This window comes from Pseudophryne corroboree, unplaced genomic scaffold (genome assembly GCF_028390025.1).
Source record: "Pseudophryne corroboree isolate aPseCor3 unplaced genomic scaffold, aPseCor3.hap2 scaffold_1159, whole genome shotgun sequence".
NCBI lineage: Eukaryota > Metazoa > Chordata > Amphibia > Anura > Myobatrachidae > Pseudophryne > Pseudophryne corroboree.
Genome location: NW_026967784.1, coordinates 16,021 through 40,901, shown reverse-complemented (window position 1 = coordinate 40,901; position 24,881 = coordinate 16,021). Strand labels below are relative to the sequence as shown.

The window sequence follows — 24,881 nt, the reverse complement described above, 5'->3', positions numbered from 1 at the left end:
GATCAGCTCCCGCTGCAGCGATCGGAGTGCGCCGCTGACCGCCAGGGTCCGGGAGCTCCGCTCCCGGCAACGGCAGCGGTGAGCACAGCCCCCCGGCGCACTGAGCTGTGTGTGCGCCGGAGGAGAAGGCTGAGCCACTGCGGCTGGGAGCTCAGCTCCCGCTGTAGCGCGCTCTGGGGGTTGTCTGTGCTGGGGGACGGGAGCTCTGCTCCCGGCGCCTCAGCACACTGGAGGCGGCCAGCCGCGGCAGCCGGGAGGAATGTCCCGGGCTGCCAGGCGGCAGGGGGGGTGCGCCGCAGCCCGGCTCCCCGCCGGACGCTGCGGCGAGGCCACAGATTCAGTGCCGCATACAGGGGACCGGGCTAGCCGGCTCCCTGGCGGTGGGGGGATGATTAGGTTGGTGAGTGCTGGGGTCCGGGAACTACGCTCCCGGCACCTCAGCGCTGCAACAGACACAGAGCCACAGCGTCCGGGACAAGTGTCCCGGGCCGCCGGGCTTTAGATCAGGGGGGTGCGCCGCTCCGTTCGGCGAGGCTACAAAGTGAATGCCGCTCTGGGGGGACAGGGAGAACCAGCTCCCTGGACCCCAGTGGCTGGCAGGCAGGCTGGAGGATGGGGGAAGCCAGCCCCATACCTTCAGCACTGAGAGAGAGAGCCCTAGCAGCCAGGCTGCAGGGCTAGGGGAGCCAGCGCTGGGCACAGTATTTAAAACAAAAACATTGTGTTTTAAATGTAATAAAGTGTATTGTGCTGGGAGGCACTGCAGTGCCTGGGAGTGTGGAGCCTGTGCAGGGCACAGGCTCAGTGTAGATTTAAAGGGAAACACATGTGTTTAAATGAAATGTATTTAAAGGTAAATTGCACTTACTTGGTTGTGTGTCCCAGGAGGGGGGAATCCATGGCTGTGCAGGCTGATGGATTCTCCCAGACCTTTTCCCCAAAAACGGAATACTTTCCCTTCCAGCCTCACTCTTGAAAGGGGCATTGGGAGAGAGAGAAGAAGCTCAGCTTTGAAACAAGCTGAGTGTTTTTCTGGAGCTCCATGGAGATCACCCGTAGTGGCCAGGAAACCTGGACCGGTGAGCTAGGCTGCCCAGCTCTGGAGCCCAAATCCAGGCTGCAGGCAGTGGGCTAGCTCCCGGGCAGGTTTCTGGAAGTCCGTTTAGGAGGGAAAACCTCCGCCAGCCTAGACTGAACGGCACCGGGGCGTATCCTGATCCTCCAGGAGGGGATAGTCAAAGGAGAACGACCACTCCCCACTGTCCATAGAGAACAATGTTAGCTGTGCATATGACCAAGACATGCACAGCTCATGGGTAAACATTGATTGGTTGTACACCACAGGGCGGGCTTACCCCCTGTGGTAATGTGTATTGGAGTAAGATAAAAGGAGGGCAGTTGCCCCATTAAAATTGTATTGTACCATCTTTATTCTGCTGGAACATCTTGCTGTATGCTGTTGCCCCTAGCAATAGGGAAGGGTCTTTTTAAAGGCTATTATTGAGCAAATAAACATCATCTGCCTCAAGAAGATTGCTTCATCTTGTGACCTACAGGGTTATGCCAAACATAGCCCCGTCCTCCGGCTGTCCAGGGAAGCACCTAACGTCTCCAAGTTCCGCCTTCCGCCAGCTACCGGTAGAGGCCTAGCAAGTGGCTAGTGGGGATTCGTCAACACCACACAGGTGTGGTAAGGCAGTGCGTCGGCACATACAGAGCAGAACCGTGGTTCCAAACGCCACGGCAGGTTAGGAGTTTGGTGGTGGCAGCATAAACCCGCCCACAACGCAGTGGGTGGAGTCAGTAACAGGCGGTTACTGACGGTAAGCGGGAATCCCCTATGTGGTCAGGCCTCGTGTGACCTGACCCTCCATTCCGTGCGCAGGAGACGGGACGCGAAAGCGGCGAGTGCTTTCGTACGGAACCATCCTGTCACAGAAATTGGTGGCATAGCGGTGGGATAATCCCAGGCGGCTTTTCATCACCCGATTGGAGAAGCCGAGTTACTCAAGGGAGGAGTAACTGCAGCGCAGGAGAACGCACAAGATGGCGGAATTTAGCGGAATGTGCAAGGATGATCTGGAGAACGTGTGCCAGGAGAAGGGTGTGGATATCCCTTTGAACGCGTCCAGAAGCGTCATGAAGGCGGCGCTCATGAGCTTGGAGGAGTCCCATCGGGCGGAGGTGGAAAGCACTGACGGCGTCAGCATCGCAGAGGACGGCCCAACAGTGGACCTTCGTAAGGAACCGGTGAGACCCACAAGCCCGCCCTCTCTCATAGCAGCAATGTTTCCCAGCAGTCCCTAGCAGGGCCAGGATCCCAACGTCCCAGGGGGGGCGGCCCGGATACCCTAGCAGATCGGCTAGCGGAATTGGGGGAAAGGGCAACGGAGCAAGAGCGCTTGATCATCATCATCCAGATGTGGCGTGATGAGCGGGCACCACAGGCCGTGGTACCTCGGGAGCCGTTGTCAGCTGTTGTACACAGATCAGGACGCGTTCAGTTTGCCAAGTTTGCAGACAGTGATGGGGACATTGATGGACATTTGCAAGTTTTTGAAAGGACTTGTAAACCACACGATCTACCCAAGTCAGAGTGGGTGAGACACCTTGTGCCCACTCTGCATGGAGAGGCCTATCGAGGAGTGGCCACGGAGGACTGTGGGGACTAAGACGAAGTCTCACGGGCCCTCCTCCAGCGATTCTTCATCACTCCAGAGTCGTGCAGGAAGAAATTCAGAGACTTGCCCAAGAATCCTAGCAGCACCCATGAGCAGTTCGCCACCCAGCTGCGGCAGTACGTGGTGAAGTGGGTGAAGGATTCGGAAGCCACTACATGGGACGCACTGATTGACCTGATCTGCAGGGAGCAGTTCTACCGCAGGTGCGCCCCAGAAGTGAAGGAGTGGGTGCTAGACCGGGAGCCACCCAGCTTAAAGATGGCTGCCCAGTTAGCAGACAAGTATGTGGCAATTCGGCCACAGGGGCAGAAGAGCCCAGCCAACAGCCAGCTCCAAAAGACTGTACCACCAAGGGGAGCCTCCTCTTCAGCTCATCATCCCCAAAGACAAGCATCTTCCAACCCGGGTGCTCTTGGCTAACAACCGCACCGCAGCGTCCCTGCAACTGATCAGAGATCATCGGTGCTATGACTGGAGAAGAAGTGCTACGGCTGTGGGAAAATCTGACATCTGAGGATGAACTGTCCTGCATCCCAAGCACCCCAGACTCGTGCTCCAAATCCGAGTGCTGGAGCCCGGCTCGCTTGTTTGACGAGAGGAGATGAGCCTACAGAGACTGTTCCCCCTCCAGTCAGTCCGATAGAGTGTGGCGAGAGACAGGTGCACTCTGCGGAGAGAGTCACCTGCATGGCCAAACAGCACCTACACAACATGTGGAGGCACCTGCAGCCGGTCCACGTGGGACCCCTGCAGGGAGAAGGCCTAAGGGACTCTGGGGCCTCAATCACTGTGGTGAGCCCCCACCTTATAGATCCTGCTGCAGTATTGCAGGGTCGCACTGCCAAGGTCACCCTGGCAGATGGAATGGAGAAATCGGTTCCCATGGCAAGAGTCTACCTGGACTGGGGAGCTGGACCAGAGTTGCGAGAAGTTGCCGTCATGGATGGTCTCCCAACTGATGTGGTCCTAGGAAATGATCTGGGTGGTGGGATCGTCACTACGTTTGTTGGCGCCATTCCCCGGAGTCAAGTTCCACAACCACCGTTGACATCAGCTGCTCCAGCACAGCCCAGCCCAGAGGAAAAAACTACAGCTGCTAGACAACTGCCAGCACAGCCAACCACAGCTTCAACCAGCCCAGAGGAAAAGATTACAGCGGCTAGATCAGCACATCGACCCCGCATGCCTTTTGCCTCTGGTATGCCTACGTCCACTAGCAAAACAGAGGATGTTGGGTCCAGCTCGTTTGATCCTGTGGGGGTGCCCAATGATGCTCCTGACCCAAGTGGTTTGCCAACTCCGGCGGTGAGTATGAGAAACCACACTGACTTTTCCATGACTGACCCCTACCAGACTGACCCTAGTAGTCCCCACCTAGATCCCCCTGTAGTGTGTCCCAATTTAGGAGAGATTGAGGGCCGCAGGCAGGAGTTTAGGGAGGCTCAACCCTCTGACCTATCCATGAAAGGCATGAGGCGCCACTCTGGCAGCGGCCTTGACAGGGTTGGGGCAGGAAGTTTGACCTGGCGGGAAGGGTTAAGGTACAGGGTAGACAGGAAAGTGGGAGGGGATAGACCAGATAGGGAATGTGTCCAACTGGTCCCCCCAGGGAACTTTTCTGCGCAACCGGTGTCGGTTGCCAGTGAAACCCCTTTGGACAGTAACCCTGAGACAGACCGTACCCTGAAGTGCCTGACACAGTGCTTACCCTGGTCTGGAATGTCGGATGACGCCCAGACCAACTGTAAGGCTGGTGCCATGCGTTGGCAGCTGGGGCACTTCAGCGGTTGTGTTGTCTCTGGGCCTCTGCCCATAGGGGAACCCTTGCAGCAAGTTGCTGTGGACATAGCAGGTCCCCTGCCTGTGCGCAGTAGATCAGGGAAGACACGCAGCCTCCCTGTAGTAGATGCCACACAGGATCCAGAGGCTGGTGGTCTGGCCGCCATCACTGTGGCACAGGTAGCGGACGAGGAGGAAGGAGTAGGCCTAGGTGACAGGGTAGGTTTCCTGAGTCATAGGTCAACAGAGGAGGATGGGAGGGCAGGTCTGACAGTTAGGGCAGACAGTTGCCAGATAGGTAAGACGGAGGTGCAGTGCCTGGGGCACCATGTGGGAGGAGACAGGGGTAGGCCCAAACCAGAGGGGGTGGAGGCAACCAGAGGCTGTCCCCGGCCCACATCACCCAGACCGGTACTGACCTTAGAACCTGTAAGGCCCTACGGACACGTTGTCATTGACTTTAGTCCTGTAGTGAACCCCTTGACAGAGATGGCTAGGAAGGGCATTCCCAAGTCAGTGGACTTTGCACCCGCTTGCGAGTTGGCATTCCAGTCATTGAAGGAGGCTCGGGTACCCGCTCCAGTGCTGATGGCGCACATTCTTGACCAGGACTGTGTGTTACGAACTACTGCGCCACTGCACTGACTGGGAGCAGTACCGAGCCAGAAAGAGCCATATGGGCAGGAGCACCCTGTGGCCTGTTTGAGCAGAAAACTGCTATGGTGGGAGGTGGGGTATGCCACAATTGGGACACCTTGGGTGGCAATTGTTTGTAACCAGCCCCCCACCGTGGTGACTTACCACCCACCTGTTAGGTGGCGGCAACCTACCTTGGGGAAATTGGACAGACTTTTGTGGTGGAGCCTTGAACTTGGACTTCAGGTGGACTATTTGAACATTGTGCACCCACGAAGAGAGGGCCACTACCCTATGGATGAACTGTCTAGGCCAGAGCCTACACCCCCTAGGTAGCGTCCCCTTCAACACAAGGGACTGCGGGACCAGGACCCAAATCGTTGGGACATGGGTCCCTGGTTGACCCGCTTGAATGGGGGGGGGGGGGGGGGGGGGGGAGTGTGGCCGGAGAGACCCCCAGCCCACGTGGACAATGGCCGCCGCGGCACTGAAGGGGTTAACCCCTAGTGCCCGGCGCCATTATCGGGACAATGGGCGCTTGGTGCCATATTTAAAATATTGTGGGCGCTAGGCGCCGTGTTTGTACAAATGCCTAAAAATGTATTTTAACAATGTGCCGCGGTCCCGGACCTCTCCGGCGACCGCGGCAGTGAGGGCAGCCCCCGGCGCGCTGAACAGTGTGGGCGTGCCGGGGAAGAGGTGAACCGCTGCAGCCGGGAGATCACCTCCTGCTGCAGCGATCGTAGTGCGCCGCTGACCGCCAGGGTCCAGTAGCTTTGCTCCCGGCAACGGCAGCGGTGAGCACAGCCCCCTGGCGCACTGAGCTGTGTGTGCGCCGGAGAAGGGTGAGCCGCTGCGGCTGGGAGCTCAGCTCCCGCTGCAGCGCGCTCTGGGGTTGCTCTGCTCCCGGCGCCTCAGCACACTGGAGGCGGCCAGCCGCGGCAGCCGGGAGGAATGTCCCGGGCTGCCAGGCGGCAGGGGGGGTGCGCCGCAGCCCGGCTCCCCGCCGGACGCTGCGGCGAGGCCACAGATTCAGCGCCGCATACAGGGGACCGGGCTAGCCGGCTCTCTGGCGGCGGGGGGATGATTAGGTTGGTGAGTGCTGGGGTCTGGGAACTACGCTCCCGGCACCTCAGCGCTGCAACAGACACAGAGCCACAGCGGCCGGGACAAGTGTCCCGGGCCGCCAGGCTTTAGATCAGGGGGGTGCGCCGCTCCGTTCGGCGAGGCTACAAAGTGAATGCCGCTCTGGGGGGACAGGGAGAGCCAGCTCCCTGGACCCCAGAGGCAGGCAGGCAGGCTGGAGGATGGGGGAAGCCAGCCCCATACCTCCAGCGCTGAGAGAGAGCCCTAGCAGCCAGGCTGCAGGGCTAGGGGAGCCCAGCGCTGAGCGCTGGGCACAGTATTTAAAAACAACAACACAATGTATTTAAATGTAAGAGATATTGTGCTGGGAGGCACTGCAGTGCCTGGGAGTGTGGAGCCTGTGCAGGGCACAGGCTCAGTGTAGATTTAAAGGGAAACACATGTGTTTAAATGAAATGTATTTAAAGGTAAATTGCACTTACTTGGTTGTGTGTCCCAGGAGGGGGGAATCCATGGCTGTGCAGGCTGATGGATTCTCCCAGACCTTTTCCCCAAAAACGGAATACTTTCCCTTCCAGCCTCACTCTTGAAAGGGGCATTGGGAGAGAGAGAAGAAGCTCAGCTTTGAAACAAGCTGAGTGGTTTTCTGGAGCTCCATGGAGATCACCCGTAGTGGCCGGGAAACCTGGACCGGGGAGCTAGGCTGCCCAGCTCTGGAGCCCAAATCCAGGCTGCAGGCAGTGGGCTAGCTCCTGGGCAGGTTTCCGGAAGTCAGTTTAGGAGGGAAAACCTCCCCCAGCCTAGACTGAATGGCATCGGGGCGTATCCTGATCCTCCAGGAGGGGACAGTCAAAGTAGAACGACCACTCCCCACTGTCCATAGAGAACAATGTTAGCTGTGAATGTGACCAAGGCATGCACAGTTCATGGGTAAACATTGATTGGTTGTACACCACAGGGCGGGCTTACCCCCTGTGGTAATGTGTATTGGAGTAAGATAAAAGGAGGGCAGTTGCCCCATGAAAATTGTATTGTACCATCTTTATTCTGCTGGAACATCTTGCTGTATGCTGTTGCCCCTAGCAATAGGGAAGGGTCTTTTTAAAGGCTATTATTGAGCAAATAAACATCATCTGCCTCAAAAAGATTGCTTCATCTTGTGACCTACAGGGTTATGCCAAACATAGCCCCGTCCTCCGGCTGTCCAGGGAAGCACCTAACGTCTCCAAGTTCCGCCTTCCGCCAGCTACCGGTAGAGACCTAGCAAGTGGCTAGTGGGGATTCGTCAACACCACACAGGTGTGGTAAGGCAGTGCGTCGGCACATACAGAGCAGAACCGTGGTTCCAAACGCCATGGCAGGTTAGGAGTTTGGTGGTGGCAGCATAAACCCGCCCACAACGCAGTGGGTGGAGTCAGTAACAGGCGGTTACTGACGGTAAGCGGGAATCCCCTATGTGGTCAGGCCTCGTGTGACCTGACCATCCATTCTGTGCGCAGGAGACGGGACGCGAAAGCGGCGAGTGCTTTCGTACGGAACCATCCTGTCACATCCACCAATAGTGGACGCATCAGTATCCAGGCTGTCATGGAAAATAGTGTTGCCTGTCCCTGCTGCAGCCTCCCTGAAAGACGCTGCTGATCGTAAAATTGAGACAACACTCAAATCCTTGTACACAGCTGCTGGGGTGGCCCAGAGACCCACTATTGCATGTGCGTGGATCACTAAAGCCATTGCTAAATGGTCAGGTAACCTAATTGAGGGATTAGATTCCTTGTCTAGGGGGATGTTGTTTTACTCCTGCAATATATACAGGACTCTGCGAACTTTATGGTGGAAGCCATAAAGGTATTAGGCGTGCTTAACGCACGCACCACTGCTATGGTAGTGTCGGCACGCAGGGGCTTGTGGCTACGCCAGTGGACTGCTGACGCAGACTCCAGGAAAGACGTGGAAGTCCTACCATTCACAGAAGAGACCTTGTTTGGAGATGAACTAGACAAATGGATCTCCACAGCTACTGCGGGTAGGTCTACGTATATTCCTTCCGCAGCTCCCCTCTGAATTGCAGTCCTTTCGGACGGCCAAGTTCAAGGGCAAATCCAGAGGTGCTTCTACGTCCTCCAGCGGCGCAAGAGGTGAACCACGCAGACCAGCAACAGCAGGTGCTCAGGAACAGTGCTCAGGCTCTGCTTTCTCAAAGACTTCCGCATGACGGTGGACCGCAATGCCTGGAAGGCTGTTAGGTGGGAGCCTGACTACAATTCTTCACTCAGATCTGGTCAAATTCGTGCCAGGATCCCGGGGTCATAGATATTCCCCAGGGCTACAGGCTGGAGTTCCAAAAGTTCCCACCTCACAGATTCTTCAAATCAGGCATGCCAGTTTCACAAGAGGCAAGTATAACTTTACAGCAGGCCATCCAAAAACTGGTACAGACTCAGGTCATTGTTCTATTTCCACCTCCATCAGTTAAACAAGGGTTACTATTCCTACTTGTTCGTAGTACCAAAGCCGGACGGTTCGGCAAGACTAATTCTGAACCTCAAGTCTTCGAACCCGTACTTACGAGTGTTCAAATTCAAGATCGAGTCTCTGAGAGCGGTCTGGAGGAGGGGGAATTCTTGGTATTTCTGGATATCAAGGATGCGTACCTTCATATTCCAATCTGGCCACCACATCAGGCTTATCTCAGGTTTGCACTGCAGGAGTGTCACTACCAGTTCCAGGCCCTGCCATTTGGTCTCTCCATGGCACCAAAGATGTTCACCAAGGTGATGGCAGAGATGATGTCTCTACTCCGAAAAACAGGGAGTGAACATAATTCCGTACCTGTATGATGAGAAGTTTGATAGACTTCTTGGAAAGCAGCCACTAACCCCTATTGCACACTGTAACTGAAGCCGCTGCGGCCGCTGTAATAAATCCTTTACCTTCGTACTCTATCCCCAGTTAGTGTACACAGTCCCGTACTGTGGCCCTCATTCCGAGTTGATCGGTCGCAAGGCGAATTTAGCAGAGTTACACACGCTAAGCCTACGCCTACTGGGAGTGTATCTTAGCTTCTTAAAATTGCGACCGATGTATACGCAATATTGCGATTACACACTACTTTGCAGTTTCTGAGTAACTTCAACCTTACTCTGCCTGTGCGATCAGTTCAGTGCTTGTCGTTCCTGGTTTGACGTCACAAACACACCCAGCGTTCGCTCAGACACTCCCCCGTTTCTCCAGCCACTCCTGCGTTTTTTCCGGAAACGGTAGCGTTTTCATCCACACGCCCATAAAACGCAGTGTCTCCGCCCAGTAACACCCATTTCCTGTCAATCACATTACGATCGCCGGAGCGATGAAAAAGCCGTGAGTAAAAATACTATCTTCATTGTTAAATTACTTGGCGCAGTCGCAGTGCGAATATTGCGCATGCGTACTAAGCGGATTTTCATTGCGATGCGATGAAAAATACCGAGCGAACGACTCGGAATGAGGGCCTGTGCACGCACTTTGCGTGCACACGCCGGAATAGCTGTGCAGCTTACACTCAGTGCATACACACAGACCGACACGCTGAGAGCACGAGGCAGCTCTAGGTGTGGCAATTACACTATACAAACGCTCAACAGAAACTGAATGCGACACCAGTATTTGATTGTAAGTTGTGGTCCAAAGCAGCAACAAGTAATAATATATTTGAAAAAGGGGATTACAATAAGTTACAATATAAATGGTACAACACCATACAATTCAATCACAGAGAGAGAGAGTCGCACCCAATGATACGTACTCTTTGTCGCTTGCGCCACCCGGATCCGGTCCCCAGTCGTCTGGCGAGACGACCTATGAGTCTTTAAAAAGCAGAGAGAGAGAGTGACCGGCCCAGGTGCAAGGTTTATATACCCTTGCCCAAAATACAATACAATGGGGTTGTATGCTCTCCACCGATTGGTTGGAGGGATGGTTGTTTCCAGTACAGGAGAGGTCATTGGTCGGTTTGAAGAGATGGGCGATGCCTTGATCCAGGGGTGTGTAGCTCTGGATTCCAGCCGCATACCAAGTACATAATAAACACAAATATACCTTTAATCTGCCTTTGCGAATAACTATTCGCAACGACATGCGATCTACTCCAAACCAACACTGGATTATTACTCATAATTATCCGAACACGTAGATATCATGCATGATGCTCTGATCAGTTACTGTCCCCTCGCATACTGTAAAGGTGTATAATTCCCTTGTTGTGCCTTGTAAATAAGTAAAAGTTGCATGAGGGGAAAGGGGAGACTATGTGTAATGTGTTTACTAAGTTTGGGAAATATGTAATGTGTGACAGATATTTCCATGTTCATTAGGTTACTTTGTTATGTTATCTCCAGGCAACATGATCCTACACATGAAATGACCAACCATTCTCAAGATACACACACACACATATATATATATATATATATATATTTATAAGTGTTTCCCTGCTATTATATCAAAGGTTTTCTAGACTGCAGGCTGCCTGTAGTTAATAATTTGAAAACGCAGGCTTATGTGTATCTATTGGGATATTTGTCTCCCATTGTTCTGGCTCCCACCAAACGATGACTTGTTCGGTTTGTGTTTGTCTTTCTTCACAGACCAGGGGGTCTGTTCAAACATTGGAGTGAACAAGACATTGTGTTGGAAGGCTGTGCATGTTTGGTTAGATTAGTGTGTGTGTGTGAACAGTGACTCGACACAGGCTGGGAACTGTGGCATGTGTCTAATCATTTCCATTGCAAGTAAGAATCTTTCTGTAATTGCTCATACCATGCCCGTACGCGCACTCCCGTGGGAGGCGATTGTACGCAATTTGCGAGTATGCGCACGCACGGCAGACTGAGTACATGCATGGATGCCATCTGTGTGGTGTTTGCATGTGGTGTGTGTATTGCAATATTTCTCTAACGTCCTAAGTGGATGCTGGGGACTCCGTAAGGACCATGGGGAATAGCGGCTCCGCAGGAGACTGGGCACATCTAAAGAAAGCTTTAGGACTAACTGGTGTGCACTGGCTCCTCCCCCTATGACCCTCCTCCAAGCCTCAGTTAGATTTCTGTGCCCGACGAGAAGGGTGCACACTAGGGGCTCTCCTGAGCTTCTTAGTGAAAGTTTTAGTTTAGGTTTGTTATTTTCAGTGAGACCTGCTGGCAACAGGCTCACTGCATCGAGGGACTAAGGGGAGAAGAAGCGAACTCACCTGCGTGCAGAGTGGATTGGGCTTCTTGGCTACTGGACATTAGCTCCAGAGGGACGATCACAGGTCCAGCCTGAATGGGTCCCGGAGCCGCGCCGCCGGCCCCCTTACAGAGCCAGAAGAGCGAAGAGGTCCGGAAAAATCGGCGGCAGAAGACGTTCCTGTCTTCAATAAGGTAGCGCACAGCACTGCAGCTGTGCGCCATTGCTCTCAGCACACTTCATACTCCGGTCACTGAGGGTGCAGGGCGCTGGGGGGGGCGCCCTGAGACGCAATAAAACATGACAGAAATACCTTACATGGCAAAAAATACATCACATATAGCTCCTGGGCTATATGGATGCATTTAACCCCTGCCAGAATATACAAAAAACCGGGAGATAAGGCCGCCGAAAAGGGGGCGGGGCCTATCTCCTCAGCACACTGGCGCCATTTTCCCTCACAGCTCAGTTGGAGGGAAGCTCCCTGCTCTTCCCTGCAGTCACTACACTACAGAAAGGGTTAAAAAAAGAGAGGGGGCCACTAATTAGGCGCAGTATTAAAACATACAGCAGCTATAAGGGGAAAAACACTTATATAAGGTTATCCCTGTATATATATAGCGCTCTGGTGTGTGCTGGCATACTCTCCCTCTGTCTCCCCAAAGGGCTAGTGGGGTCCTGTCCTCTATCAGAGCATTCCCTGTGTGTGTGCTGTGTGTCGGTACGTTTGTGTCGACATGTATGAGGAGAAAAATGATGTGGAGACGGAGCAGAGTGTCTGTAACAGTGATGTCACCCCCTAGGGGGTCGACACCTGAGTGGATGTACTGTTGAAAATTACGTGACAGTGTCAGCTCTATATAAAAAAACAGTGGTTGACATGAGACAGCCGGCTACTCAGCTTGTGCCTGTCCAGACGTCTCATAGGCCGTCAGGGGCTCTAAAGCGGCCGTTACCTCAGATGGCAGATACAGACGCCGACACGGATACTGACTCCTGTGTCGACGGTGAAGAGACAACCGTGATTTCCAGTAGGGCCACACGTTACATGATTGAGACAATGGAAAATGTTTTTATACATTTCTGATAATACGAGTACCACCAAAAAGGGGTATTATGTTCGGTGAGGGAAAAACTACCTGTAGTTTTCCTGAATCTGAGAAATAAAATGAGGTGTGTGATGATGCGTGGGTTTCCCCCCGATAACAATTGATAATTTCTTAAAAAGTATTGGCTGCATACCTTTTCCCGCCAGAGGTTAGGGTGCGTTGGGAAACACCCCCTAGGGGGGATAAGGCGCTCACACGCTTGTAAGAACAAGGGCTCTACCCTCTCATGAGATGGCCGCCCTTAAGGATCCTGCTGATAGAAAGCAGGAGGGTATCCAAAAAGGTATTTACACACATACTGGTGTTATACTGCGACCAGCTATCGCCTCAGCCTGGAGGTGCAGTGCTGGGTTGGCATGGTCGGATTCCCTGACTGGAAATATTGATATCCTAGATAAGGATAGTATATTATTGCCTATAGAGCATTTAAAAGATGCATTTCTATATATGCATGATGCACAGCGGAATAATTGCCGACTGGCATCAAGTATAAGTGCGTTGTCCAATTCTACCAGTAAAATGGTCAGGTGATGCGGATTCCAAACGGCATTTGGAAGTATTGCCTTTGAAAGGGGACATTTGGGGTCGGTCTTTTAGACCTGGTGGCCACGGCAACAGCTGGGAAATCCACGTTTGTACCCCAGGTCGCCTCTCAAAATAAGACGCCGTATTATCAGGCGCAGTCCTTTGTTGGCAAGCGGACAAAAGGTTCCTCTTTTCTGCTCTGACAGAGGGAGAGGAAAAAGGCTGCAGAGATCAGCCAGTTCCCAGGAACAGAAACCCTTTCCCACCTCTGCCAAGCCCTCAGTATGACGCTAGGGCTTTACAAGCTCAGGCACGGTGGGGGCCCGTTCTCAATGAATTTCAGTGCGCAGTGGGCTCACTCGCAAGTAGACCCCTGGATCCTTCAGGTAATATCTCAGGGGTACATATTGGAATTCGAGACGTCTCCCCCTCGCCGTTTCCAAAAGTCGGCTTTACCGACGTCTCCCTCTGACAGGGAGGCAGTTTTGGAAGCCATTCACAAGCTGTATTCCCAGCAGGTGATAATCGAGGTACCCCTCCTGCAACAGGGAACGGGGTATTATTCCACACTATTGTGGTACCGAAGCCAGACGGCTCGGTGAGACCGATTCTAAATCTAAAATCTTTGAACACTTACATACAGAGGTTCAAATTCAAGATTGAGTCACTCAGAGCAGTGATTGCGAACCTGGAAGAAGGGGACTACATGATGTCTCGGGACATCAAGGATGCTTACCTTCATGTCAAAATTTACCCTTCTCACCAAGGGTACCTCAGGTTATGGTACAGAACTGTCACTATCAGTTCAGACGCTGCCGTAGGGATGGTCCACTGCACCCCGGGTCTTTACCAAGGTAATGGACGAAATGATATCCCTTCGAAGGAAGGGAATTTTAGTTATCCCTTACTTGGACGATTCCCTGATAAGGGTAAGATCCAGGGAACAGTTGGAGGTCGGTGTAGCACTATCTCAGGTAGTGTTGCGGCAGCACGATTGGATTCTCAATATTCCAAAATCGCAGCTGGTTCCGACGACTTGTCTTCTGTTTCCTAGGGATGATCCTGGACACAGTCCAGAAAAAAGGTGTTTCTCCTGGAAGAGAAAGCCAGGGAGTTATCCGAGCTAATCAGGAACCTCCTAAAACCGAACCAAGTCTCAGTGCATCAATGCACAAGGGTTCTGGGTAAAAATGGTGGCTTCCTACGAAGCAATCCCATTCGTTAGATTCCACGCAAGAACTTTCCAGTGGAACCTACTGGACAAATGGTCCGGGTCGCATTTTCAGATGCATCAGCGGATAACCCTGTCACCAAGGACAAGGGTATCCATCCTGTAGTGGTTGCAGAGTGCTCATCTTCTAGAGGGCCGCAGATTCGGCATTCAGGACTGGGTCCTGGTGACCACGGATGCCAGCCTGCGAGGCTGGGGAGCAGTCACACAGGGAAGGAATATCCAGGGCTTAGGGTCAAGCCTGGATACATCACTTCACATAAATATCCTGAAGCTAAGGGCCATTTACAATGCTCTAAGCTTAGCGAGACCTCTGCTTCAAGGTCAGCCGGTGTTGATCCAGTCGGACAACATCATGGCAGTCACCCACGTAAACAGACAGGGTGGCACAAGAAGCAGGAGGGCAATGGCAGAAGCTGCAAGGATTCTTCGCTGGGCGGAAAATCATGTGATAGCACTGTCAACAGTATTCATTCCGGGAGTGGACAACTGGGAAGCAGACTTCCTCAGCACGACCTCCACCCGGGAGAGTGGGGACTTCACCCAGAAGTCGTCCACATGATTAAAAAACTCGACCGGTATTGCGCCAGGTCAAGAGACCCTTAGGCAATAGTTGTAGACGCTCTGGTAACACCGTGGGTGTACCAGTCAGTGTATGTGTTCCCTCCTCTGCCTCTCATACCCAAGGTACTGAGATTGATAAGATGGAGAGGAGAAAGCACTATATTCGTGGCTCCGGATTGGCCAAGAAGGACTTGGTAACCGGAACTTCAAGAGAGGCTCACGGAGGATCCATGGCCTCTACCTCTAAGAAGGGACCTGCTCCAGCAAGGACCCTGTCTGTTCCAAGACTTACCGCGGCTGCGTTTGACGGCATGGCGGTTGAACACCGGATCCTGAAGGAAAAAAGGCATTCCGGATGAAGTCATCCCTATCCTGATCAAAAGCCAGGAAGGATGTAACCGCAAAAACATTATCACCGCAATTGGCGAAAATATGTTGCGTAGTGCGAGGCCAGTAAGGCCCGACGGAGGAAATTCAACTGGGTCGATTCCTACATTTCCTGCAAACAGGAGAGTCTATGGGCCTGAAATTGGGGTACATTAAGGTTCAGATTTCGGCCCTGTCAATTTTCTTCCAAAAAAGAACTAGCTTCAGTCCCTGAAGTTTAGACGTTTGTAAAAGGGGTACTGCATATACAGCCTCCTTTTGTGCCTCCAGTGGCAATTTGGGATCTCAATGTAGTTTGGGTTCCAAAAGTCACATTGGTTTGAACCACTTAAATCTGTGGAGTTAAAATATCTCACATGGAAAGTGGTCATGCTGTTGGCCCTGGCCTGGGCCAGGCGCGTGTCAGAATTGGCGGCTTTATCCTGTAAAAGCCCTTATCTGATTTTCCATTCGGACAGGGCGGAATTGAGTACTCGTCCTCAGTTTCTCCCTAAGGTGGTTCCAGCGTTTTCACCTGAACCAACCTATTGTGGTGCCTGCGGCTACTAGGGACTTGGAGGAATCCAAGTTGCTGGATGTTGTCAGGGCCCTGAAAATATGTTTCCAGGACGGCTGGAGTCAGAAAATCTGACTCGCTGTTATCCTGTATGCACCCAACAAGCTGGGTGCTCCTGCTTCTAAGCAGACTATTGCTCGTTGGATTTGTAGTACAATTCAGCTTGCACATTCTGTGGCAGGCCTGCCACAGCTAAAATCTGTAAAAGCCCGTTCCACAAGGAAAGTGGGCTCATCTTGGGCGGCTGCCCGAGGGGTCTCGGCTTTACAACTTTGCCGAGCAGCTACTTGGTCAGGGGCAAACACGTTTGCTAAATTCTACAAATTTGATACCCTGGCTGAGGAGGACCTGGAGTTCTCTCATTCGGTGCTGCAGAGTCATCCGCACTCTCCCGCCCATTTGGGAGCTTTGGTATAATCCCCATGGTCCTTACGGAGTCCCCAGCATCCACTTAGGACGTTAGAGAAAATAAGAATTTACTTACCGATAATTCTATTTCTCATAGTCCGTAGTGGATGCTGGGCGCCCATCCCAAGTGCGGATTGTCTGCAATACTTGTACATAGTTATTGTTACAAAAATCGGGTTATTATTGTTGGGAGCCATCTTTTCAGAGGCTCCTCTGTTATCATACTGTTAACTGGGTTCAGATCACAAGTTATACGGTGTGATTGGTGTGGCTGGTATGAGTCTTACCCGGGATTCAAAATCCTTCCTTATTGTGTACGCTCGTCCGGGCACAGTATCCTAACTGAGGCTTGGAGGAGGGTCATAGGGGGAGGAGCCAGTGCACACCAGTTAGTCCTAAAGCTTTCTTTAGATGTGCCCAGTCTCCTGCGGAGCCGCTATTCCCCATGGTCCTTACGGAGTCCCCAGCATCCACTACGGACTATGAGAAATAGAATTATCGGTAAGTAAATTCTTATTTTTTCGACTTCGACAATGATCTACTGGTAAAAGCGCTGTCCAGAGAAAGGTTGCTGGACAGTATTGCTCTCTCAACCAAACTCCTCCAGGATCACGGGTGGATTCTGAACATTACGAAATCTCACCTAGAGCCAACACGGAGGCTTCCATTCCTGGGAATGATACTGGACACAGAGTCGCAGAAAGTGTTCCTTCTGTTGGAAAAGGCATTGTTAATCCAGTCGATGGTTCGGGATGTCCTGAAGTCAACCCAGGTGTCTGTGCATCTGTGCATTCGCCTTCTGGGGAAAATGGTGGCCTCTTACGAGGCGCTTCAATACGGAAGGTTTCAAGCAAGACCCTTCCAGCTCGATCTGTTGAATCAAAATAGCAAAATGATATATGAATAGGCGCACCACACCCCACACAAACAACCAAAAAGTCTCTCAGAAGTAACACCCAACTTCTCAAACAAGTAAAGAAAAAAGAAAATATGGAGGCTTCAATAGGCGTTAGGTGAGGTTACATGGACACAAAGAGTCAATTCCACCCAAGTGAAATAATAAAGTCTTCCCTTAGATTGATCCTTTTACGGCAAAGAGAGGTCTCAAAGTTCTTGAATCTTTTCCTCCTTCCAGATAAATTCCTTTTTGCAGTTAATCAGAAGGTATCCAAAAAGAAAAGGACAATAATAGTGCAATCCTGTGTGGAATTATAACCCAAAAATAAAATGGAATTGCACTCAAATTTCATAAGTAAGAGAAGGCATATATCTCATTTGATTGTGAGTGATTTTCAGGACTTAGAAGATCGTTTTCTTCATCTAAAGTAAGACCTTTAATGGATAATCCTCAAATGCAATGTCCCCAGTTTGTACCAAGCTGCAAGTTCTTAACGGTATGGTAAAGTATTATCAAAAATAAGCGGATATGGATACCCGACACAGCGATATAAAAAACCCATAGTATCAGAGGGGCTTTCTATTTGAGTCGTCCACCAATTCGTTACTCAGAGACCAGGCTAACACTGCTAATCCACTAAAGGTTCTCACCTAAGTGAATTCCTGCTACACCTGAGTATCTAGTTTTTCACTTTCAAGTAGTCGACCCATGAGGATTGGTGGACGACTCAAATAGAAAGCCCCTCTGATACTATGTTTTTTTTTAAATCGCTGTGTCGGGTATCCATATCCGCTTATTCAGGACTTAGAAGAAAACGATCTTATAAGTCCTGAAAATCACTCACAATCAAGTGAGCTTCTCTTACTTATGAAATGTGAGTGCAATTCCATTTTATTTTTGGGTTATAATTCCACACAGGATTGCACTATTATTGTCCTTTTCTTTTTGGGTACCTTCTGATTAACTGCAAAAAGGAATTTATCTGGAAGGAGGAAAAGATTCAAGAACTTTGAGATCTCTCTTTGCCGTAAAAGGATCAATCTAAGGGCAGACTTTATTATTTCACTTGGGCGAGCTTGATATGTTGGACAAATGGTCCGGATTGCATCTTCACATGCACCAGAGGATCCGTCTGTCGCCAAAGGCCAGTATCTCCCTTCTGTGGTGGCTACAGTCTTCTCATCTCTTCGCAGGACGGAGGTTCGGAATTCAGAACTGGATTCTGTTAACCACAGACGCAAGCCTCAGAGGTTGGGGAGCAGTCACTCATGGGGTGCAGTTTCAGGGAAGACGGTCAAGTCAGGAAGTCATCCTTCAAATCAACATTCTGGAACTCAGGGCCATATACAACGCCCTTCTGCAGGCCTCACATCTTCTTCAAGATCGGGCAATTCAGGTCCAGTCGGACAATGTGACGGCAGTAACGTACATAAACCGACAGGGCGGTACGAACAGCAGAGCAGCAATGTCAGAGGGGTCATGAATTCTCCTCTGGGCAGAAAGAAACGCTGTGGCGTTGTCAGCGGTCTTCATTCCGGGAGCAGACAACTGGGAAGCAGACCTCTTCCTCTGATCCCAAGAATTCTAATACGAATAAAAAGGGAAAAGGTTCAAGCAATACTCATTGCTCCTGATTGGCCAAGAAGGGCCTGGTACGCGGACCTTCTGGAGATGCTCCCCGAAGATCCGTGGCCTCTACCTCTTCGCGAGGATCTTCTGCAACAGGGCCTGTTCGTCTATCAGGACTTACCGCGGCTACGTTTGATGGCATGGAAGTTGAAGTCAAAGTCTTTGGATGTTGTGAGGGCTTTGAAGGTGTATGTGAACAGAACAGCTCGTCGCAGGAAATCGGACTCGCTATTTGTTCTTTATGATCCCAATAAGATTGGGTGTCCTGCTTCAAAGCAGACAATTACACGCTGGATCGGACTTACTATCTAGCATGCTTAATTCACGGCAAATTTGCTGTGTCCAAAATCTGTACAGGCCCACTCTACTAGGTCGGTGGGTTCTTCCTGGGTGGCTGCCCGGGATGTCTCAGTTTTACAGCTCTGCCGAGCAGCTACTTGGTCAGGTTCGAACACGTTTGCTAAGTTCTACAAGTTCGATACTTTGGCCTCTGAGGACCTTCAGTTTGGTCAGTCAGTTCTGCAGGATCCTCAGCACTCTCCCACCCGGTTTGGGAGTTTTGGTACATTCCCATGGTACTAATGTGGACACCAGTATCCTCTAGGACGCAAGTGAAAATAGGATTTTAATTACTAACCGGTAAATCCTTTTCTCGTAATCCATAGAGGATGCTGGGCGCCCGCCCAGCGCTTCGTGTTTCCTGCACTGTTACTTGGTTAAGTATCGTTGGTTCAGCTGTTGCTGTTCCGGTTTCCAGTTTGGTTTCGTCTTGTTTGTGTGCGCTGGTTCGGAATCTCACCACTGTCCTTATCTATCCTTCTCTCAAAGTATGTCCGTCTCCTCGGGCACAGTTTCCTAGACTGATTCTGGTAGGAGGGGCATAGAGGGAGGAGCCAGCCCACACTATCAAATTCTTAAAGTGCCCATGGCTCCTAGTGGACCCATCTATACCCCATGGTACTAAATGGATCCTAGTATCCTCTACAGACTACAAGAAAAGGATTTACCGGTAGGTACTTAAAAATCCTATTTTCTCCGCAGCACGGGGGGCTGATGTCTGGTGACCGGGCAGTAATGGGACCCCCTCTTTCATGGGGGAGATGGTTTCTGGAATGTAATAGACGCCTCGTCTCTGGCTGGTCCTGACCATACAGCTGCTCTCTTGTGTCGGCTCTTGTGTCAGTGTCGGCAATGTTTGCTATTCGGGAGTACATTTGGCGAGGACAAGCCCTCTCTGATCTCTGACTGGCGTTCTGTCTCCTGCGCCTCCAGGTGTGCCTGTCCTGCCCCGGAGAGCTGAGGAACACCTCTGAGGTCTCCCGCCACTGCTCGCTGACCCCTGGAGCGAGGATCCTGGGCCGCTGCTGTGTTACTGACCACGCCCAGAGCCATGTGATTATAGGGTATGTCCTGGTCACCTACCTCCCGCTATAACTCATACCTGGCTGTATCTTCTTATCCGTCTAATGTTCTCCTGCAGGCTGGACCTCTGGAACTGCTCGCTCTCTCACCTGGACCCTGGAGTGCGCCTGACCGCTGCTGCCGCCGTTATGTGAGACTGCTGTAATTACCCCTCCGTACATTCTAGCTGTGATCAGTGCCAGGCTGTGCCCTCACCCATAGCCTGACACTGCCTCAGAGGGCACTGTGTAATGGTACCAAACTCTCCCTGCAGAGACATCTCCCAGAATCCTCTGCAGGAGCTGCCGCCTGACTTCTTCCAGGGACTCACCGGCCTGGAGTACATGTAGGTATCAGCGCCTCCGTGGCCTCTGCTGGCTGCAGCCTGGCATGAGAGGGTTAACGCTTTGTCTTCTATCAGAGCGCTGCCCGTAAACATCAGCTGCCCCGGGGGCGAGGGTGCATGGGAGAGCGCGACGGTCACCGCGGGGGCACAGATCTGTCAGCAGCAGAGAGATGCCTGCAACACTACTGGAGGCCAGGGTAAGTGCCCCCCATGGTTCTAGCACACTGTTATATGTCACATTCATAGCTCCTGCCCTGCGCTCTTACCGGCCGTGTTTATACTATTCCGGAGCCTACTCAGTCTCTCCCCTCTTCCTGCGTACAAAGCGCTCATAACAGGAGGTTCTCTCATACACCAGTGCAGCATATAACACCGGGCAGGTGGGGGTGCGCTTCTAATACAGAGCGGGGGGCTGTCTCTAGTAGAGAGCAGTTTGGGGGGTGCGTCTCTAGTAGAGAGCAGTTTGGGGGGTGCGCCCCTAGTAGAGAGCAGTTTGGTGGGTGCGCCCCTAGTAGAGAGCAGTTTGGTGGGTGCGCCCCTAGTAGAGAGCAGTTTGGGGGGTGCGCCCCTAGTAGAGAGCAGTTTGGGGGATGCGCCCCTAGTAGAGAGCAGTTTGGGGGGTGCGCCCCTAGTAGAGAGCAGTTTGGGGGGTGCGCCCCTAGTAGAGAGCAGTTTGGGGGGTGCGCCCCTAGTAGAGAGCAGTTTGGGGGGTGCGCCCCTAGTAGAGCAGTTTGGGTGGTGCGCCTCTAGTAGAGAGCAGTTTGGGGGTGCGCCCCTAGTAGAGAGCAGTTTGGGGGGTGCGCCCCTAGTAGAGAGCAGTTTGGGGGGTGCGCCCCTAGTAGAGAGCAGTTTGGGGGGTGCACCCCTAGTAGAGAGCAGTTTGGGGGGTGCGCCCCTAGTAGAGAGCAGTTTGGGGGGTGCGCCCCTAGTAGAGAGCAGTTTGGGGGGTGCGCCCCTAGTAGAGAGCAGTTTGGGGGGTGCGCCCCTAGTAGAGAGCAGTTTGGGGGGTGCGCCCCTAGTAGAGAGCAGTTTGGGGGGTGCGCCCCTAGTAGAGAGCAGTTATAGAGGTGTGCGCCTCTAGTAGAGAGCAGATGGGAGGTGTGCCTCTAATATAGAGCAATTTGGGGTGTGCGCCTCTAGTAGAGAGCGGGGGGCTGTCTCTAATGGAGAGCAGTTAGGGGGCGTGTGTCTAATAGAGAGCAGTTAGGGTGCATGTGTCTGTAATAGAGAGCAGTTAATGCCATGTGCCTCTAATAGAGAGCAGATGGGAGGTGTGCCTGTAATATAGAGCAGTTAGGGGTGTGTCCCTCTAGTAGAGAGCAGTTAGGGGCGTGTGCCTCTAATAGAGAGCAGTTAGGGGCGTGTGCCTCTAATAGAGAGCAGTTAGGGGCGTGTGCCTCTAATAGAGAGCAGTTTGGGGCGTTTGCCTCTAATAGAAAGCAGTTTGGGGCGTGTGCCTCTAATAGAGAGCAGTTTGGGGCGTGTGCCTCTAATAGAGAGCAGTTTGGGGCGTGTGCCTCTAATAGAGAGCAGTTTGGGGCGTGTGCCTCTAATAGAGAGCAGTTTGGGGCGTGTGCCTCTAATAGAGAGCAGTTTGGGGCGTGTGCCTCTAATAGAGAGCAGTTTGGGATGTGTGCCTCTAACAGAGCAGTTTGGGATGTGCGCCTCTAATAGAGAGCAGTTTGCAATGTGTGCCTCTAATAGAGAGCAGGTGGGAGGCGTGTCTGTCTAATAGAGAGCAGTTAGGGGAGGTATGCCTCTAATAGAGAGCAGTTAGGGGAGGTGTGCCTCTAATAGAGAGCAGTATGGGATGTGTGCCTCTTATAGAGAGCGGGGGGCTGCCTCTAATACAGAGCAGTTAGGGGGCATGTGTCTCTAATAGAGAGCAGTTAGGGGTGTGTGCCTCTAATAGAGAGCAGATGGGAGGTGTGCCTCTAATATAGAGCAGTTAGGGGTGTATGCCTCTAATAGAGAACAGTTAGGGGTGTGTCCCTCTAATAGAGAGCAGTTAGGGCTGTGTGCCTCTAATAGAAAGCGGGGGGCTGTCTCTAATAGAGAGCAGTTAAGGGGCGTGTGCCTCTAATAGAGAGCAGTTAGGGGAGGTGTGTTGGTCTCTAATAGAGAGCAGTTAGGGGAAGTGTGCCTCTAATAGAGAGCAGTTAGGGGAGGTGTGTTGGTCTCTAATAGAGAGCAGTTAGGGGAAGTGTGCCTCTAATAGAGAGCAGTTAGGGGAGGTGTGCCTCTAATAGAGAGCAGTTAGGGGATCTGTGCCTCTAATAGAGAGCAGTTAGGGGATCTGTGCCTCTAATAGAGAGCAGTTAGGGGATCTGTGCCTCTAATAGAGAGCAGTTAGGGGATCTGTGCCTCTAATAGAGAGCAGTTAGGGGATCTTTGCCTCTAATAGAGAGCAGTTAGGGGATCTGTGCCTCTAATAGAGAGCAGTTTGGGGATGTGCGCCTCTAATAGAGAACAGTTTGCAATGTGTGCCTCTAATAGAGAGCAGGTGGGAGGCGTGTCTGTCTAATAGAGAGCAGTTAGGGGTGTGTGGCCTCTAATAGAGAGCAGATGGGAGGTGTGCCTCTAATATAGAGCAGTTAGGGGTGTATGCCTCTAATAGAGAACAGTTAGGGGTGTGTCCCTCTAATAGAGAGCAGTTAGGGGTGTGTGCCTCTAATAGAGAGCGGGGGGGGTCTGTCTCTAATAGAGAGCAGTTAAGGGGCTTGAGCCTCTAATAGAGAGCAGTTAGGGGAGGTGTGCCTCTAATAGAGAGCAGTTAGGGGAGATGTGCCTCTAATAGAGAGCAGTTAGGGGAGGTGTGCCTCTAATAGAGAGCAGTTAGGGGAGGTGTGCCTCTAATAGAGAGCAGTTAGGGGAGGTGTGCCTCTAATAGAGAGCAGTTAAGGGAGGTGTGTGGGTCTCTAATAGAGAGCAGTTAGGGGAGGTGTGGGGGTCTCTAAGAGAGCAGTTAGGGGAGGTGTGCCTCTAATAGAGAGCAGTTAGGGGAGGTGTGTGGGTCTCTAATAGAGAGCAGTTAGGGGAGGTGTGCATCTAATAGAGAGCAGTTAGGGGAGGTGTGTGGATCTCTAATAGAGAGCAGTTAGGGGAGGTGTGTGCATCTCTAATAGAGAGCAGTTAGGGGAGGTGTGTGCATCTCTAATAGAGAGCAGTTAGGGGATGTGTGTGCATCTCTAATAGAGAGCAGTTAGGGGAGGTGTGTGGGTCTCTAATAGAGAGCAGTTAGGGGAGGTGTGTGGGTCTCTAAGAGAGCAGTTAGTGGAGGTGTGCATCTAATAGAGAGCAGTTAGGGGAGGTGTGCCTCTAATAGAGAGCAGTTAGGGGAGGTGTGCCTCTAATAGAGAGCAGTTAGGGGAGGTGTGCCTCTAATAGAGAGCAGTTAGGGGAGGTGTGCCTCTAATAGAGAGCAGTTAGGGGAGGTGTGCCTCTAATAGAGAGCAGTTAGGGGAGGTGTGCATCTAATAGAGAGCAGTTAGGGGAGGTGTGCCTCTAATAGAGAGCAGTTAGGGGAGGTGTGTGGGTCTCTAATAGAGAGCAGTTAGGGGAGGTGTGTGGGTCTCTAAGAGAGCAGTTAGGGGAGGTGTGGGGGTCTCTAAGAGAGCAGTTAGGGGAGGTGTGCCTCTAATAGAGAGCAGTTAGGGGAGGTGTGTGGGTCTCTAATGGAGAGCAGTTAGGGGAGGTGTGCATCTAATAGAGAGCAGTTAGGGGAGGTGTGTGGATCTCTAATAGAGAGCAGTTAGGGGAGGTGTGTGCGTCTCTAATAGAGAGCAGTTAGGGGAGGTGTGCCTCTAATAGAGAGCAGTTAGGGGAGGTGTGTGGGTCTCTAATAGAGAGCAGTTAGGGGAGGCGTGTGGGTCTCTAAGAGAGCAGTTAGTGGAGGTGTGCCTCTAATAGAGAGCAGTTAGGGGAGGTGTGCCTCTAATAGAGAGCAGTTAGGGGAGGTGTGCCTCTAATAGAGAGCAGTTGGGGGGCGTGTGCCTCTAATAGGAGCAGGTGGTGTCGGGGAATGGCGGCACTCATGTGGAACCTGCATAACACACGACATGTGACTCTGTCTCCTCTCAGCTTTGCTGTGTCCAGAGAACTCGCTGTGCGCGCCTGATGGACCAGGGTACACGCAATGCGTCTGTGCATCGGGGTTTATGGGATACAAGTGCCTGAGACAGGTGAGAAGGGGACTGGGTGGGGGTCCATAGAGGTTACAGAGATGAGCATGGCGCGGTACGTGTGTTGGAGAGAGGAGAGGACGGTGCGGTACGTGTGTTGGAGTGATGGGAGGACGGTGCGGTACGTGTGTTGGAGGGATTGGAGGACGGTGCGGTACGTGTGTTGGAGTGATGGGAGGACGGTGCGGTACGTGTGTTGGAGGGATGGCGCGGTACGTGTGTTGGATGGAGGAGAGGACGGTGCGGTACGTGTGTCGGA

General features: G+C 52.1%; 1 protein-coding gene across 1 annotated transcript in view; it reads left to right on the top strand.

The window, feature by feature from the left end:
* Positions 1-24,622, top strand: part of ATRAID (all-trans retinoic acid induced differentiation factor) — a gene marked incomplete at its 3' end in the record, with an annotated part of 47,047 nt that extends 22,425 nt beyond the window's left edge. The window contains exons 2-6 of the mRNA XM_063950673.1: positions 19,967-20,097; positions 20,175-20,246; positions 20,370-20,441; positions 20,517-20,638; positions 24,522-24,622. Coding sequence (XP_063806743.1) covers positions 19,967-20,097; positions 20,175-20,246; positions 20,370-20,441; positions 20,517-20,638; positions 24,522-24,622 — 498 coding nt within the window. The remainder of the gene's footprint in view (positions 1-19,966; positions 20,098-20,174; positions 20,247-20,369; positions 20,442-20,516; positions 20,639-24,521) is intronic.
* Positions 24,623-24,881: the final 259 nt, after the last annotated feature.